This window comes from Typopeltis vanoorti, chromosome 3 (genome assembly GCF_054136105.1).
Source record: "Typopeltis vanoorti isolate ZY-2024b chromosome 3, IOZ_Tvanoo_1.0, whole genome shotgun sequence".
NCBI classification, from domain to species: Eukaryota; Metazoa; Arthropoda; class Arachnida; order Uropygi; family Thelyphonidae; genus Typopeltis; species Typopeltis vanoorti.
Genome location: NC_143551.1, coordinates 48,889,826 through 48,908,155, shown reverse-complemented (window position 1 = coordinate 48,908,155; position 18,330 = coordinate 48,889,826). Strand labels below are relative to the sequence as shown.

The 18,330-nt window shown below is 36.9% G+C and overlaps 1 protein-coding gene across 1 annotated transcript in view; it reads left to right on the top strand.

The window, feature by feature from the left end:
• The window catches only part of ninaC (STKc_myosinIII_N_like and MYSc_Myo21 domain-containing protein ninaC), a 579,315-nt gene that overhangs the window by 240,112 nt on the left and 320,873 nt on the right, over positions 1-18,330 (top strand). Inside the window, exon 17 of the mRNA XM_090415596.1 lies at positions 11,480-11,606. Coding sequence (XP_090271722.1) covers positions 11,480-11,606 — 127 coding nt within the window. The remainder of the gene's footprint in view (positions 1-11,479; positions 11,607-18,330) is intronic.

Below are 18,330 nucleotides of genomic sequence, written 5' to 3'. Positions count from 1 at the left end.
TGTCAATGGGGCATTATATCAAGCAATACTTTGTCTTTATTTGAGTTGTAAGTCAGCAGTTAGAATTGAAGGAAGTACAGGAAGATGGTTTAATGTTAAAGCTGATGTGAGACAAGGATGTACATTATCTCCTGTGTTATTCATTATCTATATGGATCACATTATAAAGGAAAGTGGTATTAAACCTGATATCAAAATTGGAGATGTTAATGTTATATTTCTAAATAAATCCGCTACAAGTCTGCAAGATTCTCTGACTAAACTGAATAGCTGTTATAATGGATATGGTATGAAGGTCAGCAATAAAAAGACAAAGACAATGAAAATACGAAGAATCATTGATAATGTCAACTGTGTTGTGAATGGAGAACCTGTGGAACAAGTAAAACATTTCAGCTACTTAGGCACGATTTTTACTGAAGATGGTAAATTAAATACAGAAAGAGACAACAGAATCGGCAAAGCTGGTAAGGTGGGAAGTCAATTGAATAAATTCATAAGGAGTAAGAGAGAAATTAGTCGGAAGACTAAATTAGCTGTATACAAGACAGTGTTCAAACCAGTTTTAACTTATGGATCTGAGAGCTGGGTCAGAAGTAAAACACTTGACCAAAGATTAGAGACCACAGATATGAGAGTCCTGAGAAAGATTCGAGGCGTGAACAGATGGCATCAATGGCAATATCATATTAAAAATGAGGATATTAGGAAAGGACTTGACATTGTTAGCATCCAGGAATGCTTTAGCAGTGCTAATCTCAGGTGGTATGGTCACTTAAACAGAATGGGCGAAGAAAGATTAGCAAAACAAGTGTTTTCTGCCAGGTTGGCAGCAAAATGACCCAGCGGAAGACCAAGATATAGGTGGATTGATACGGTACAAAGTGCCTTAGACGATTGAAATATAAGATCTGATAATGTTTTAGTCTTAACAAGTAACAGACTGATTTGGAGGAAAATTGTAGATAGGAAGTTAGTAATGATGTAAATTTTTCATGTAGTACTCTCATATCCTAACACCCCTTGAGGGTACATGGCAGGAATTTGATGGTGATGATAATGATGATGATGCTTTTTAGATCCCCAACATCTAAAAAGATCCCCAACAACAACATCTTCACTACTCTTTATGGTTCGTCCCAACTTTGCATCATCTGCAAACAACTGAATATCTCCATCCAAATCTTCACCAATATCATTAATATACAAGTTAAATAGTAATGGCATAAAACAGACCCCTGAGGCACTCCACTAGTGACTTTCCTTTTCCTGGATATTGCACCCCCATACACAACTTGTTGATACCTATCAGATAGCCAGTCTCCAATCCAATGCACTAATCTAATATCCAACCCCATCTGCTCTAGTTTGACTGTCAACTTATCATGAGGTACTCTATCAAAAGCTTTTGCGAAATCCAAGTATATTACTGTGTATCCTTCTCCTCTGTCCAAGGAAGCAGTCACTTTATTGTAATAAGTAAGTAGATTACTAAAACATGACCTCCCTTTAGCAAATCCATGCTATCCATCAAAGATTATACCATTGTTGTCAACCCAACTCTGGATCCTAGTTCTCACAAGCTTCTCCAACAACTTAACCACAACACCTGACACACAGATACGCCTATAGTTTGATGCTTGAGTTCGATCACCTCCTCCTTTATGAAGTTGTACAATCTTGCCCTCCTTCTACTCTTTCGGAACTTGACCAAGTGCAAGACTCATATCAAAAAATATGTCACGGCAGGTGTAAACTCTCTAGCACATTCCTTCAGAATACGTGGTGATATATTATCAAGTCCCACAGCCTTATTTTCATTTAGTTTACTCAACTCCCCAAACACCTCTTGCTCACTTAGTCAGTCTCTCCTCCCCATCATCAACTGCTCTTAATATCTCCATGAAGTCACATTCACAAGATTGAAAGATCTTTATGAACTGCTCATTAAGTATCTCCACCACACATTCTGCAACAGCTGTCTTTATGTCATTTCCTCCAATCAATGTCATCCTTCCATAATCATTCTTTCTTTTGCTGGCTACATATCGAAAGAACTCCCTAGGATTCTTTTTGGCTTCATTAGCTAACTGCTGTTCATACCTCTCTTTAGCCACTCTCACCAACCAAGTCACCCTCCTTGCCTGGTCTTTGTAGACCTCATGAAATTGGTTACTTCCACTTCTCTTATGCTGTCTCCACAATGCCCTTTTTCTCTGTATTGCATGCTTAATCTCTTTATTCATCCATCTCACACCTACCTTATTTAACCTTCTCACCCATGGTATACATTTAGAAATTGCATGTACTAAATAGTTTTTGAAAATCCCCCAATCTGCATTGATCTCTTTTCCAGCTAACTCCTCCTTCCATGCTACACCTGCAAGCTGTCTCCTGAGCTCTTCATAATCACCCCCCCTTATAGTTCCACATATACCCTTTTTTTACAGGGGTCCTTATCAGTTGCATATTCACTCTGCAGGTGTTTACGTGAATTTTGAATTGATCTAAATTAAATCAGTGCAATCATTGTTAAAAATGAGTAAAATAAGTAGTTACTTTATACCAATGAGTAAAAAAAGGAAGGTTAAAGAAGCAGAAATTGTTGAATCTATTTGTGATCCTGTAAAACAGAAAACTAGCACCAAAAATACACTTGGTGAAGAGGGTCACAAAACCAAGACTGAAGATCCACGTGGTCAGAAGCAGATTCTGATAATGATTGGCCTGAATGTTGGAGACTTTTGCAGAAAAATGACTTCTGTGAGAGAAATATGTCAAGAATAAAATGTTAGGCTGTAAAGTGTGTCGTGATATTGGAAGTCTTGCCGTCGATAAACACATGGGAACGAAAATTTCAGCAGAGTGGGCAAATGGTAAAATCGGTCATTTTGGAGAATCTCACAAACAACAGTTAATTCATTAAGAAAAAAGATTTACGATCATAAGGAGAGTGGCGCACACAAAGCGTGCCAAAAAATAAGATCTGAAGCAAAAAATGAAACCTTAGAGAAAGTTTTCCTAAATACTTTGTCTCATAATAAAGATGTAACAGGAAAAGTATTTCGAACCGCTTACAAAGTTGAAAGGTGAAATCAATCATTTAACAACTTTGAAGACAAAATAAATTTACAGGAACTTAATGGCCTAGACATGGGATATATTCTTCATTCTGCAAATGCTTGCATTAACATTGTAAGCCATATCGCAAATGAAATGAGAAAAACATTAATAGACAATATAGTGAACTCCAAGAACAGAATATCGTTACTTATTGATGAATCGACAACTATGAGTAACACAAACAACATTGATTGTTATTGTTTGTGTAGTTCTTCCTGAACTTTCGGCTCCTGTGAGTCTTTTCCTAGATTTGATTGAATTATCAGATGTAATTGCTATTGGAATTCTAAACTATTTAATTAGTCATCTTGAACGTTTAGGATTATCTGAAGATTACTTAAAGGAGTATTTATTGTCTGTAACTTGTGATGGTGCAGCCGTATTGTTTGGTGTGCGTAATGGTGTAAGGACTCTAATACAAGAGAAGTTTCCTAGTGTTATTTTCTGGCATTGTGCTAGCCATCACTTTGAATTGTCTGTTAGTGACACAGTGAACAATGTGGCAGGAGTGAATCGTTTTAAGAGTTTCATGGACAAACTTTATGTGACTTATCATGCTTCACCTAAGAATGCTAGGGAACTACATTAATGTGCAGCGACTCTAGAACTTCTACTTCTTAAAATTGGCAGAATTTTAAGCACCCGCTGGGTTGCATCTAACTTTCGCACTGTTACTGCGGTGTGTGGAAAGAGTTTGAAGCCCTCGTCCATCACTTTCTGGAGGCAAAAGAAGACAGCAGAAGAAGCAAAACAGATTGCTTTCTTTATGAAGGTCTTTTAAGAAAAATAACGTCATACGAGTTTGTTCTTGATTTGGGCCTTATGTGTGATGCTCTCCAAGAACTTAATGAACTAAGTCTAGATTTACCAGAGAGAAATATTGACTTGTACAAAGCAGATAGGAAGATAAAGAATACAGTTCAACTTTTTAAGGAAAGAATTGAAACTCCTGGCCAGTACTACAGTATTTCTCTTGAAAGTCAGAAGAACATGAAGTTCAAAGGGATTGATCTCCACAAAAATGAAAGACACAGTCCTGCAATAAGTTCATCTGCTTTCTATAAAAGTTTGAAAGAAGGTGTTGGAAAGCATCTGCTTGAAGGAGATGATGCTGATTTGCCTGAATGTGCTAAGATTTTAGATTACAAGTATTGGCCAGAAAATCCTGGGAACCATCTGACATTTGGTGAAGCTGAAATTAAAATGTAGCATGCAAATTTCGCTTAAATGAAAGAGAAGCAGTTCGTGGTTAACGTGAATATCTTCAAGAAAATAAAGTCCCAGACATACTACTTCCTCTAAAGCACACTTTGGGCACAATTGCAATATGTTCCAGTGAATGTGAAAGGGGTTTCTCTCAGATGAATCTTATAGTAACTTCATCTAGGTCATCTCTGCTTGTACAGTCAACTTCTGCACTGACGTTCATCAGGATAGTAAGATCTCCTCTCACTCAGTTCAACCCTAGCAAATATGTGGACTCATGGCTGCTCTGAGGTTGTCATTCTGCAGTTGATACCAAAAACAAGAAGTGATCTAGAGATGACGAGGGTATATCGGAGGATATGTTAAAAATGTGGAAGTTGCTGTAATAACATCTTTATGGTGAGTACCGGCGCCTTTTTTTCCAGAAAAAAAGCAGTGGTCAACCCTATTTTGTCGATCTGGTACCTTATCGAATTCCTCAGCTAGCTCCATTTCTTTGCCATTCAGGTTTCTTATGTTGATAGTACTGATCTTGAACTCTGGTAATGTTGAGTTGGGGTAAGTTTTAGAATTTCTTCCAGTAGCTGAGTTTTCAATGTTTGCCCTGGTTCCCTGGCTAAAACAATGGGGCGGGGGGCTTGTTTAACCGGTCGACTCCCCAACCGGCATGAAATTCTGTCATATTGTACCACATCATTTGAAATTTTGGTTTAAGCCAATAAGAATACAATTTGGTTGTCTAAATCCAAAATTGCCAGCCATCCTTGTCCGTTCGGTATCCAGGTAGATACCTAACAGGGTGCACCACAAGGTGAGGATTGGACATTAGGTCAGAAGCCCTGGCTAGTTCTCTGCATTACTTTGAAGGCTATGTGGAGGTTTCCTCTCAGTTATATAGCTTTGACCTTTAAGCACCCCTACTACTACTATGATTTACTGCTATAAATATTCCATGTACCTCCCCCCACCCCTTCTCACTTTCATCAAAGAGAGAAGAATATGTTAGATATGCATGATATTCCCATTTATTAATGTTTATCCATAATCACTAAAAGGTTTTATAATTATATCTTCCTAAGATTATTATTACTATTATTATTATTATTGCACAGGAATCTTGAGTCCATAGATTCATTGCTGGAGGTCCAGACTATCCACACAATATCTATTGTATCTTTCCTCGAATGCATTCACTGGCAAAGCACTCACAGCAGACTTCTGGCAATCCATTCCACTCACAACTCTCACAACTCTGTTAACATTCACAACTCTCCAAGTGGAAAATCTGGTAATGAGTACCTTGCTAACCGCACTCTTACTCAATTTCCAGGGATGCCACAATCTGCTCCCTCTTGACAAGGGCTGAAAAATTTCCTGTCTATAAATCCCTTTTAAGAACTTAAACTTTTCTGTCGTATCCTCCTTTTCTGCCTTATTGACCAATTTCTGAATCCACAAATCCTCTTTCTATCTTCATAAGGAGTATTCCAACAGATCACTCACTGTTTTGTCATTTGGGTTTCTAGGTTTCAAGCATCTCAGTCCTATGTACAATAATCCACATGTGGTGATATCACAGTTTCATAAAAGGAAATGATAACATTTGCATCTCTTCTTATTATTGTGTTCTTCAATAACCACATAATAATCCTATGTGGCCACTTTTTCAATATGCCATCTGAACTTCAATTCCCTATCCACAAATATTTTGAAATCCCTAGCTTCATCATTTTCCTGGAGTAGAGTACAATTCTGTTAATCTTGTAGAAAGTAACAATGTAGATTCTTAATCTTTCTGCCAAAAATAAAATGATCATTATAAAAAAACTCCATTATCTTTTGCTCATACTGTCAGCCTATTTGAATTATTCTTCAAACTCTCTACATTGTCTTCATCAACTATTACACTATTAAATTTTGTATCATTGGCAAGTAACTCAATATTTCCTTTCAAATATTGAGGTATACAAATTAAATAGCAGTGATTCTGTGCTCGAATCACTGCTAATCATTTGCTAGTCATCTGCCTTCTTCTGGATTCTGCTCATCCATATATTTTCTTTAGTATCTGTCCATCAAGTATCTTCATATACATAATGCTAACTTTGTATCCATTCCCTTTTGCTAAAATTGTGTAAAAAATTCCATGTGGTATTTTGTCAAATGTGTTTGGAAAATCCAGCAGTATCACTGTGTAGCCATTCTCTTTATCTCTACTCAATTGTCACTCTGTTGTAAAAATTAAACAAATAACTCAGCCATGAACTATACATCACAAATCCATGCTTTCCCCATAAAGCATCATATTTTTACCCAACATTCCTAAATTTTCCTTTAACCAACTTTTTCAGTACTTACCTTTACCACCATTCCCAAGATGATTTGGTTTGTTGGTTTGTAATTCACTACCTCTCCATAAAAGGAAAAATTCAATCTACTGAAATTCTGTATAACCCTTTCAGAAGATTTTAAGTCTCAATCGTATCACCCCTCTTTCTCCTGTTTGCTAGTATCTGCAGCCTACAAGTTCTCAGTCTGTCTTCATAATCCATATTCCACAATCCTGATCATTTTTGACGCTCTTCTTTACACTCTCTCCAATGTATCAGAATCACCACAGAGAACAAGAGATCAGACCTGTGTGCAATAGTCCAAGTGAGGGTTTATCAAGGCCTTGTAAAGAGGCAAAATGGCTTCTTTATCTTTGCATGCCATGGTTTGTTTCAGCATTGCCATTATTCTCTGAGTTGTATTTACAATATTTGCTATATGACCCTTGAACTTCAACTTCGTATCTACTAAAATTCCAAGATCCCTAGCCTTATCAGTTTCTTCAAGCATAATCCCACCAATATAATATGACATTGGATATCTAATCACACCAAAGTGCATGTCTTTTCATTTATTAATATTGAAATGACAGTCATTTCACATACCCACAATTCCAGCCTATTCTAATCATTCTACAAGTACTGCATATCAGCAGTATTCTTGATTACCTACCTATTTTTTGTCATCAGTAAATAGCTGTATGTCACATGTCAAATCCCTCCCAATGTCATTAATGTAGAGAATGGACCAAGGAGTGATCCTTGACGCACATCACTGGTTACCTTGAATCTTGCAGATTTTACACCCTATATATATATCACTTTTTGATATCTGTTGTCAGCTATCCTCTTATCCATGCCAATAGTTTATAATCCAAACCCATATTCTCCAATTTATGCAATAGTATTCCATACTGTATTCTGCCAAAAGTCTTACCAAAATCCAAAAGTATCATGGTATATCCATTCCCCTTGTCTAACTCAGTGGAAGGTCAAGTTTCAGCAACTTGCTAACATTATTATAGAATGTTAGCAAGTTGCTGAAACTTGACCTTTCCTTAGTAAACCCATGCTGTTCATTGTGAAATAGAGATTCTCTGTCAACCCATTTCTGAATATGAGCCCTAACCAACGTTTTCCAAAATCTTCACCACCTTTCCTGAGATATTGATTGGTCATTAGATGAATACATTGGTCTTTGCACATATAGTACAAAGACTTATATTTCTGCACTCCAAAATGCAACACCTTGCACTTATTAATATTAAAACTACAATCCCCACTCCTTTGTCCAAGTCGAAAGTCTATTCAAATCTTCCTGAAGGGAATTAACATCCACAGTGCTACTTATATTTCTCTCCAACTTTTTATCATCAGCAAACAACCAAAGATCCCTAGTCAGTCCACATAATATATCATTTACAAATCAGCAGCAGGGGCACAAAAACAGAATCTCAGGGAAACCTCCTGTTTTTTGAGACACTGTCCATCATACACAACTTGCTGGTATCATTTAGAGAGGAAATCTCTGATCCATCTAACCAATATTCCATCTAACATCTAACCAAGAATGAGCACTTTACCAGTGTATATCATGTGGTAAATATATTAGGCAATTTTTGGTAATATATTAGGCAATGGAGTCAAGTATCTTATATATTGCACCTGTGCAGTATTATGACTGAGGAAGAGTAGGGGAGGGGGTTTCACTATACAAAGGCATTTTCATTCCAGTCTTCAGAAAGAATAGGCATAGTAAGTAAAAATTCATTTCTTCCCGTGAATAAAAATGAATCTTATGTTCTAAATAAGGACTCCATCTGGTGATTTCCAACAAAATATTAGCACACATAGAGTTTATTATTATTATTTAATAAGTGCACACTGATCCAGTAGCACGCCAGTCATGTCCGGTGCCTGTGTGCAAAACTTTAGTTGGTGCCCCTATCCCCCCCCCTCCTCCAATAAAAAAATCACTTTAAAAAAAACGTTTTTTTTAAGTATTTCCTCCTCTTTGGTGCCTTTACTATCCTGGCCATATGTGCAATGTGTGCAATGCACACATTGCACATATGGCTGGCAGGCCCCTGCACTGATCATAACAGTCATTACTGATAAAAGAAAATTCTTCCTAAAATATAAAACAATGCAAAACATAAATGTAAAAAAATAAAGAAATACACATAGCATGCACAACAAATTACGTTGGATGACTTACTCACTTTGCACTCCATCAATGCACACATAATTTCTGCCACTCCTAGATAAATCATCTGATCAATATTATTAGTTCAACAGCTATGTTTCCTCCCTATAGTCACTTACTCAGTTACCAATGTATCCAGGCAGTGTTTATTATTGATTAGTTATTTATATTTCACAAAGAAATCTCTTTCCCCTCTCCTCATAGTCATAATTAAAAATACAAAAAAAACATCATAAATGCAAACATGCATGTTTACAGGATAATATGTAATTTGTTCTGCTCTACAGCAGCTTACTGGGCACACCCACCCCTACACATATGAGGGTACTGGAAAGTTCTGATAAACACCTTGAACTAAAATGATATTAAAGCAACTGATATAATCACAAGAAAGAACATATGAGAATATAAGAACATAAGTTATCTTCATAACTTTGCTACTAGTATGTATATAATTGATATATTCTAGTATATATCAATTGCTTTATTAGGTGTTTATAAGAACTTTCCAGCCATCCCCTCCCCCTCTTGTGTAATACCACAACAACTGTAAATTATTAGTAATTCATTTACCTGTAATGAAACTATTTCTGTTCACATCTATTCTTTCCCACTGTTATATGTGCCTCTCCTTCTCACATGGTTCATGTCTCATTAATGTTGATTGATATATTTAGACCTTTTTAGTAATTTAAATATGCCGGCCAAACCCAAGATTACCCTTAATTATTGATTTCCATATCCTAAAAACAAATGCATTTTTTCCCCATTCTATGCAGTTTGGTTTCAATCAAAGCACACACACACACACACACACACACACACACACACACACACACACACACACACACACACACACACACACACACACACACCATGTTTTTTTGTGGCATGGCATGGCACGTCTATCCACTACACAAACTGGAAGTACGAGACAAATTCTCATGTTCTGCCCCAAGATCAGCACAAAACAATTTGTCCCTGTCCATAATAAATGTGTTAAATGTGACATGAATGTTCTATGGTATTTTGTTGCTCGTCAGTTCTTTATTTTGCATACTGTCCACTAATTAAAACATATTCCCATTATGTGACTTAAAATCAGTTGTTTATGTAACTCCTACCTATGAAAGGGTGTAAGCCAAGTTACAATACTGATATGCTATGTACATTAATACCATGGATTCTCTAAGGGGGGGCGGGTTTGCTTTTTTATATTTATTTTATTTTATTTTATTTCATTTAAATTTTTTTACCTAATCTGTAACTCTTCTCAAGAGACCAAATATGGAACATTTTCAATCCTCTATTAAGCAAGATAGTGGTCTTGCACTGAGTGATGAAATTTACCTTCCACTTGGAGATTACTCGTCAAAGATATTAGCAAGATTTACTACTTCTATGAGATGTCATTAAAGAGAGAGCTCAGAATTTTAATAACACACTATTTTCAGAGACAAGAAGGAGAATGCTTGAATGTCCAACTCACCATAACATGTGAAGTATGTCAGTCAGTAGCTTTGTAGTAAAATACAAAGCCCCCATCTCTTAAGTACATTTCTTTCGGCCAGATAGTCAACTGACTATTCCGTAAAATATTTCATTACTACCTGACATTGAGACTTATTTGTTACAAATGGTTACTGGATTAATTGGACAGTCAGATAATCAAATTGGTATACTTAACACAAGAAAGAAAACTAGTCTGTTTTGCATGGAGATGAAACAGGCACCTCTTTGATAAAATCAGTGTACTTAGTCTTTCTTAACAGCTGTCTAATAAATTTTTACTTTTATGGTCTAGATGAGAATGATTAAAATGACAGTTGATAGACATTTTTAAATACCTATTCAACTATTTAGGCATTCATTTTTAAATGTCTTTCTCTGGATTTTATTAATGGCAGTTGTAATATTATAATGTTATTATTTTGCCAAGCCTTCATAGATTCAGAAAACTCATCTTGGGAAGCCAAACACTTGCAGACCACAATACCTATGGTATGAGTATCTTGCCTTGAAAACATTGTGTTGGAACATTCACCGCCCACTCTGACAATGCATTCCATTCACTCACCACTAGCTATGCAAAAAATCTCCTTTTTATTCTCTTATTCAGATGATCTTTGTACAGTTTTGAAGAATGACCTCCCATTCTTCCACCTCTTATTACCCTGTGCAATAATTCCTCTGTATATCTGTTAGGTACTGCTCAGCAACTTAGTATTTCTCTATCATATCACCTATTCTCCTCATACCTACCAAGCTCTGCAAATCGCATTCACTTAATCTGTCCTCATACTCAACATTCTAGAGTTCTGAGGCAGTCTTAGTTACTTGACTCTGCACTCTCTGATGTTTCTTTATCATCCACATAACCAGGTGACCAGATCTTGCACCGAAATCCAAGTGTCACTTGATGAACTTCATTTCTTTATCAACCTTCAGTTCTCTATCATCAGATTCTCCATCTTTTCTAGTGATGCAATGTCATATCTTAGAACAGTGTTATTTATAATTGCTTTTCACTTTGAAGAAGTTTTTTCTGAATACATTCAGTTTTTCATTTTTGATTTATTTTCTGTGATGCTACTGATTATAATTTTATTTTCAGGAAATTGACACAATTTACCGAATTTTGGCTGCCATTATTCATTTTGGAGATATACATGTAGGAGAAGCTGAAGCCAAGCATAACTCAAATAAATGTGTTTTATATAATTCTGAAAAAATTCCTGTTGGTAAGATTATAATTTTCATATGTATCTGATAATAGTTACCATATAAAATAAATATGATTTACTGTAAAATCTCAGTATTGCAATATTCTATGGAATTTATGCACCCATTAGGAGATAATTGTCCACGTGGTTAGCCTAGTGGCTTTGCGCTTTGCAACCATATGCCTGGGAAAGGAGTGTCCTAGGTTCGATTCCCGTCGACGACGTGAGGAGCTTTAGGATCTTCCTCAGCCATAGCCAAGTTAGCCGGTCTTGGGCGTGGACAGCAGGGTTTTTTTGCCAGTTTATCTGGGGTTTTTCATCTCGCAAGCAGGCAAACTGGCCCCCTTGAACACACAGGGATACAGACAGGAATACTTCAAGGCATAGAGGTGACCATTCTATCCTCATATTTCGGTTAAGAAATTCAAGCATGCTTGGAAGGTTGTGGGCCTTAAAGGCCTGTTAAAGCCATTGGGATAGATTGATTAAGAGATAATTGCCTGAAACAGCATGTGATGGAAGGGACTTGGTGCAGTTTGAGGCCAAATCTGGTGATAACATCAGAGGATTTGTCAGTAACCAAGGTAGCCACATTTCCTCTTAATGAGGAGAATGATAATGCCTCCTTAATCCCAGAAGGTTTGCAATCATGAAATCTCCAGTTAAGAATGGATGATGTGGAACAGCAGAACCAGTAATTGTGACAAGCTTGACAACAGCTTAAAGCAGTGCCATGGTATATTGGCTGTTTGCAGTGGTGCCATGGTATGAGAATCTAGTTGTTAGCAATACAATGGAGATAGTTGGTTGGGGGGTCTGATACTGGAAGCAGTATCAGACTGTATATTCAGGGTCTGGAAGAAAAAATCAACTGGGAATTAAATAGATGTATAGTGTTAAGTAGGAGCTGGGGAAAAATTGTGGAGAGTTTATAAGATGAAAGGTGATTCACAAGCAGTGCTGTGTGCATGCAAGAAGGGTGATGGTATGATAAGGAAGATAACCTGAAGAAATCTGAAGCATTCTTTTGGTAAATTGCAATTAAAAATAGGATGACTAAGAAATTACAACAAATTATAAATTACTAAAGAAGTTTTATATATATTGAAGAAATTTTTCATATAATAAGAAGGGAGAGGACAAGAGATCAACCCTGGAAATTGTGTAAAAGGATGGATGAACAAAGGCATGAGGACTAGATGTTTTCCATGGGGGGGGTGGAGAATGGTTTGTCACCCAGCTCAAAGAGAATCATCATAGGTGTGGTAGGAATAACATTTAGTGTGAAGCTTCAGCCTCCATAGAGATGCCTGAGTAATAATAATAAAATGGAGCAGTTATCATGCTAGCATCATGTTAATATGGTAGTAGTTTTCAAAGGCAAAACTCATTGTCAGAGGCTATACAGAAATCTAATACCTTACAGTAGGAGCATGCACTATCTTCACTTTGATGATAAACTGCCCTAAAGTATTTTGGATTTTTCTGGACTCTGTGGTTGGGCCAGTAAGACTTCAAAATGTTAGGGAAAGTGAAATCTTTGTATCATATCATTCAAAATAATGCCAGAAATCATAAAAAGAATACTAAATAAATGAAGAGAAAACTAACTCCCAACTGAATCTTGGAAACACGAAGAGATCAGATAAATTGGTTTATGCAAGCAACTTATGTTTTATGCAAAAAAAAAGCATTAAAAAAGACTGAAAATTTTGAGTAATCTTCAGGCTATAAAAAATAAATAAATAAATAAAAAAGGCCTACGAGGTTCATAAAGGTTCAAATTACAGTCTGATCTGCTTATTCAACCACATACAGTTAAACTCTGCTTTTATGACCTAATTGGTTTCTGGAAAGCTCTCATTAAGTGAGCTATCATAAATTGAATCCTAATTTCTCATAGACTCAGTGTTATGAAGTTTGAATTGAAATATACCATACAAAAATGGTTGCCAAAACTAAAATACAGAACGTAATAATAAAGAAAAGAAATTTTATTTCTTCTAATCAAGGACTTAGAAGATGGTTTAGATTTAAAACACAAAAAACAATGAGTTAATTAACACGGGAAGAAAATAAATGATTATATAAATGCTGCTTATGCACTGACAAGGAGATATTTAACAGCAACAATGTGTACATGTATTCCAAAGGCCAAAAGCCTGAATAAGAAAGATGTAAAATGGATGAATGGAGGGATTAAGAATGAGATCTGGAAAAAGAAGGTACTGTGGAAGCAGCATAAGATGAATAATAGTAATAATCATTTGAACAAAAATTATAAAGAGCAGGCCAGGAAGGTGATTTAGATGGCAAAGACAGCAAAAAGTGCAGTATGAGTGGAAATTAGCAAATGAGGCCAAGAAAAATCCTAGGCACTTTTTTTTTCAATATCTGGAATGTAGAAAGAAAAATTATTATAGCAGGATTAATCAATCAAAATGGTACATTGGTAGCTGCTGCACAGGACACAGTTGAGGTATTCAGCGAACACTTCATCAGGGTGTTTCATCTTCATTAATGTGAAATCATGAGAAGCTTCAGTTGGAGAATAACCTTACTGGTGAACAAGCAAGAAGTATATTATTATTATTATTAAGAACAGACCTCATGCTATGTGTATTTCTTTATTTTTTTTTACATATATATTTTGCATTGTTTTATATTTTAGGAAGAATTTTCTTTTATTCAGTAATGACTGTTATGATCAGTATGTAGTTAATAAATAATAATAATAAATTCTGTGTATGATAATATTTTGTTGGAAATCACCAGTTGGAGTCTTTATTTAGAACATTTTTATTCACAGGAAGAAATGAATTTTTACTTGCTACACCTATTCTTTCTGAAGACTGGAATGAAAATGTCGCTGTATAGTGAAAAACATCCCCTGCCCCTTCTCTTCCTCAGTCACAATACTGCATAGGTGCAATATATAAGATACTTGCATCCATTGCCTAATATATTATTATTATTATTACCATAGGACATATTCTAGTCAAAGACTCATCTGGGAGGTCCTTTTATCACACACACACACACAGCTCATTATACCGTGCCTTGAACACATTCAAACTCCTTGCAGACACCACACTCTCAGGCAAGACATTCCAATCATTCACAACTCTGCATGAAAAAAACCTGCCTCTCACTCCCCTACTCACACCTTCTTTATACAGTTTCCAGGGATGACGTCTGGTTCTTCCCTGATTTCCCACTGTTCTCTGTAGAACTTCTCCACCATTGATCTTATAATATAACAACGCCTTACCAACTTCTAGGTCTCTCACATATCTCCCCTCTTCCTTCTCTCCACCAGACTCTGCAAATTACATCTTCTCAATCTTTCCTCATACTCGACATTCCAGAGGTCAGAAACTACCTTAGTCATCGCCTCTGGACCCTTTCCAATATCTCTTCATCCTTCTGAAAATCAAGTGACCAAATCTGGGCACAATAGTCCATGTGTGGCCTAATCAAAGCCTTATACAATGGAACAAGAATCTCCCTACTTCTACACGTCAGTGTCCTCCTCATCATTCCCAGAAGTCTTTGTGTTGTCTTCACAATTTTGGCGATGTGTCCCCTAAATTTTAGATCCTTATCCACTATCACTCCCAGATCTCTTATTTCCTCTACTTCCAACAATATATTCTCACCAAGCATAAATTCTGCATCCCATCTTTGTTTTCCAAATTTTAAAACCTTACATTTTGCAACATTGAACTCACATCCCCATTTGCTTGCCCAATCACTCAATTTATTCAAGTCTTCTTGCAAGGCCACAACATCTTCACTACTCTTTATGGTTCGTCCCAACTTTGCATCATCTGCAAACAACTGAATATCTCCATCCAAATCTTCGCCAATATCATTAATATACAAGTTATATAGTAATGGCCCTAAAACAGATCCCTGAGGCACTCCACTAGTGACTTTCCTTTTCCTGGATATTGCACCTCCATACACAACTTGTTGATACCTATCAGATAGCCAGTCTCCAATCCAATGCACTACTCTAATATCCAACCCCATCTGCTCTAGTTTGACTATCAATTTATCATGAGGTACTCTATTGCAAAATCTAAGTATATTATTTTGTATCCTTCTCCTCTGTCCAAGAAAGCAGTCACTTTATTGTAATAAGTAAGTAGATTACTAAAACATGACCTCCCCTTAGCAAATGCATGCTGTCCATCAAAGATTATACCATTGTTGTCAACCCAACTCTAGATCCTAGTTCTCACAAAACTAGTTCAACAACTTAACCACAACACCTGACACACAGATAGGCCTATAGTTTGATCTTGAGTCCGATCACCTGCTTTATGAAGTAGCACAATCTTGCCCTCCTTCCACTCCTTAGGGATGTGACTGAGTTCGAGACACATATTAAAAAAATATGTCAAGACAGGCGTCAACTCACTGGCACATTCCTTCAGAATACTTGGTGATATATTATCAAGTCCCATAGCTTTATTAACATCTAGTTTACTCACTTCCTCATATATCTCTTACTCACAGTCAGTCTCTCCTCCCCCATCATCTACTGCTCTCAATCTCTCCATGAAGTCACATTCACAAGATTGAAAGACCTTTATGAATTGCTCATTAAGAATCACCACCACACATTCTGCAACAGCTGTCTTTATACCATTTTCTCTTATCAATGTCATCCTTCCATAATCATTTTTTCTTTTGCTGGCTACATATCGAAAGAACTCCTTAGGATTCTTTGTGGCTTCATTAGCTAACTGCTGTTCATACCTCTCTATAGCTACTCTCACCAACGAAGTCACCCTCCTTGCCTGGTCTTTGTAGACCTCATGAAATTGGTTACTTCCACTTCTCTTATGCTGCCTCCACAATGTCCTCTTTCTCTGTATCGCATGCTTAATCTCTTTATTCATCCATCTCACACCTACAATTCCTCTTTCTCTGTATCACATGCTTAATCTCTTTATTCATCCATCTCACACCTACCTTATTTAACCTTCCCACACTTGGAATATACTTAGACATTGCATCTACTAGATAGTTATTAAAAATCCCCCAAGCTCCATTGATCTCTTTTCCAGCTAACTCCACAAGCTGTCTCCTGAGCTCTTCATAATCACCCCCTCTCGCTTGTAGTTTCACATATACCCTTTTCTCACAGAGGTTCATACACTGCTAGCAACCTTCCAGGTAATCACCTGATGGTCACTCTCACCAATTGGTGGATGATTTGACACCTCATTTATAATTACTTCCTCTGATGAGATGACCAAATCCAAGACCCTCATCCTCGCATGCCTGTGTTACATACTGTCTGCTGTAGGTATCCCTCAAAACCTCAAGAAACTCATTTTCTTTACTTCCAGTCTATATTCCAGTCTATATTGCCATAATTAAAATTGCCCATTATGATCACCTTTTTTCTTGTTTGCTTGACTAATTTGATTATACATTTCATTATCACCACCATCCACATTACCTGGTCTATAACAATATCCAACTAATTATTTGATTCCATTCATCTATCTCACACCATACTGCCTCAAAACCACTGGCACTATTTCCCTCTTGCATCTCTACTTTATATGGGCATAACTCTTTCTCTATCATCAATAGCACTCCCCTCCCTTTTTACCCCTTCTGTCCTCACGAAACACATCATACCCCTCCATCTCTATTCCTGTCAGGTGTCTTCCTCTTCCAACCTAGTCTCACCTATTAGACAGTCTTTTGGTATACAGATGCAATTAATGCAACCATTTCATCTGCCTTGTTTCCTATACTTCTAGCATTTGTATACAAACATAACAACTTATTTCTGGATCTACAGCTAGTTCCACTATTACCACTCATGCGATGTGATCTCTCCATGCTCGACTGGGGCCATTTCCCTTTCTGCTTATTCATTTTAAAACCCTTTTCAATTCCAACTGTTTCCTCTTGATCCCAGGTCATCCCATTTCTTTCCTGTCTACACATGCTCTCACCTCCTTTCGGAGCATCCACCTTTCTCACGCTATGTACCCCTGTCCACCCTGAGCCTCCCCATTTCTCTGCTCCTCTTGTACACTCATTATCTCATTTTCTATACTCATACCACTCAATTCCTCATTCATAATCACCTCTTCAATCTCCTCTGTCTTACTCTCCTACTCTTCTTGCAGCAAGAGTCTCTCCAAGCGACTCACACCATAACCACTCAAATGCAGTCCATCGCTCCCATACAGTTCATGTCTTCCTTCAAATTCATTCCACACATTAACAAACTTTACTCTCTCATCTTCTCACACAATTCAGCCAGCATATCATTCATAATCCTTGCTCTTTGCCTCATCTCACCACAATCATACCTAGGCAACACACTGACTACCCTTCCTGTCACACTATTCTCTTTTATCCTTCTAAACAGCCTCCTGATATCCGTTTTGACTTGCTCTTTGTCCTCTGTCAAATCATTTATGCTGATTAAGACCATCAACTCCTTTGCTCGCTTCCTCCTCATATCCAATGCCTCAATCACTCTACTCATTTTACTGCCTGCCTGGAAAACATTCCTTGTGCATCCTATCATCCAGCACACCTTTAATAATGGAGTCGCCATATAACAACACTCGCTCATCTTTCGTTAACTCTTTCGTGCTATCATGATTAGTTTTAATAGTTTTTTCCTTAATTTCATTCCTCATCCATTTCATCTCTTTCCTCATCCAGTCCAATTCCACTTCTGAATCTCGTGTCACATTCT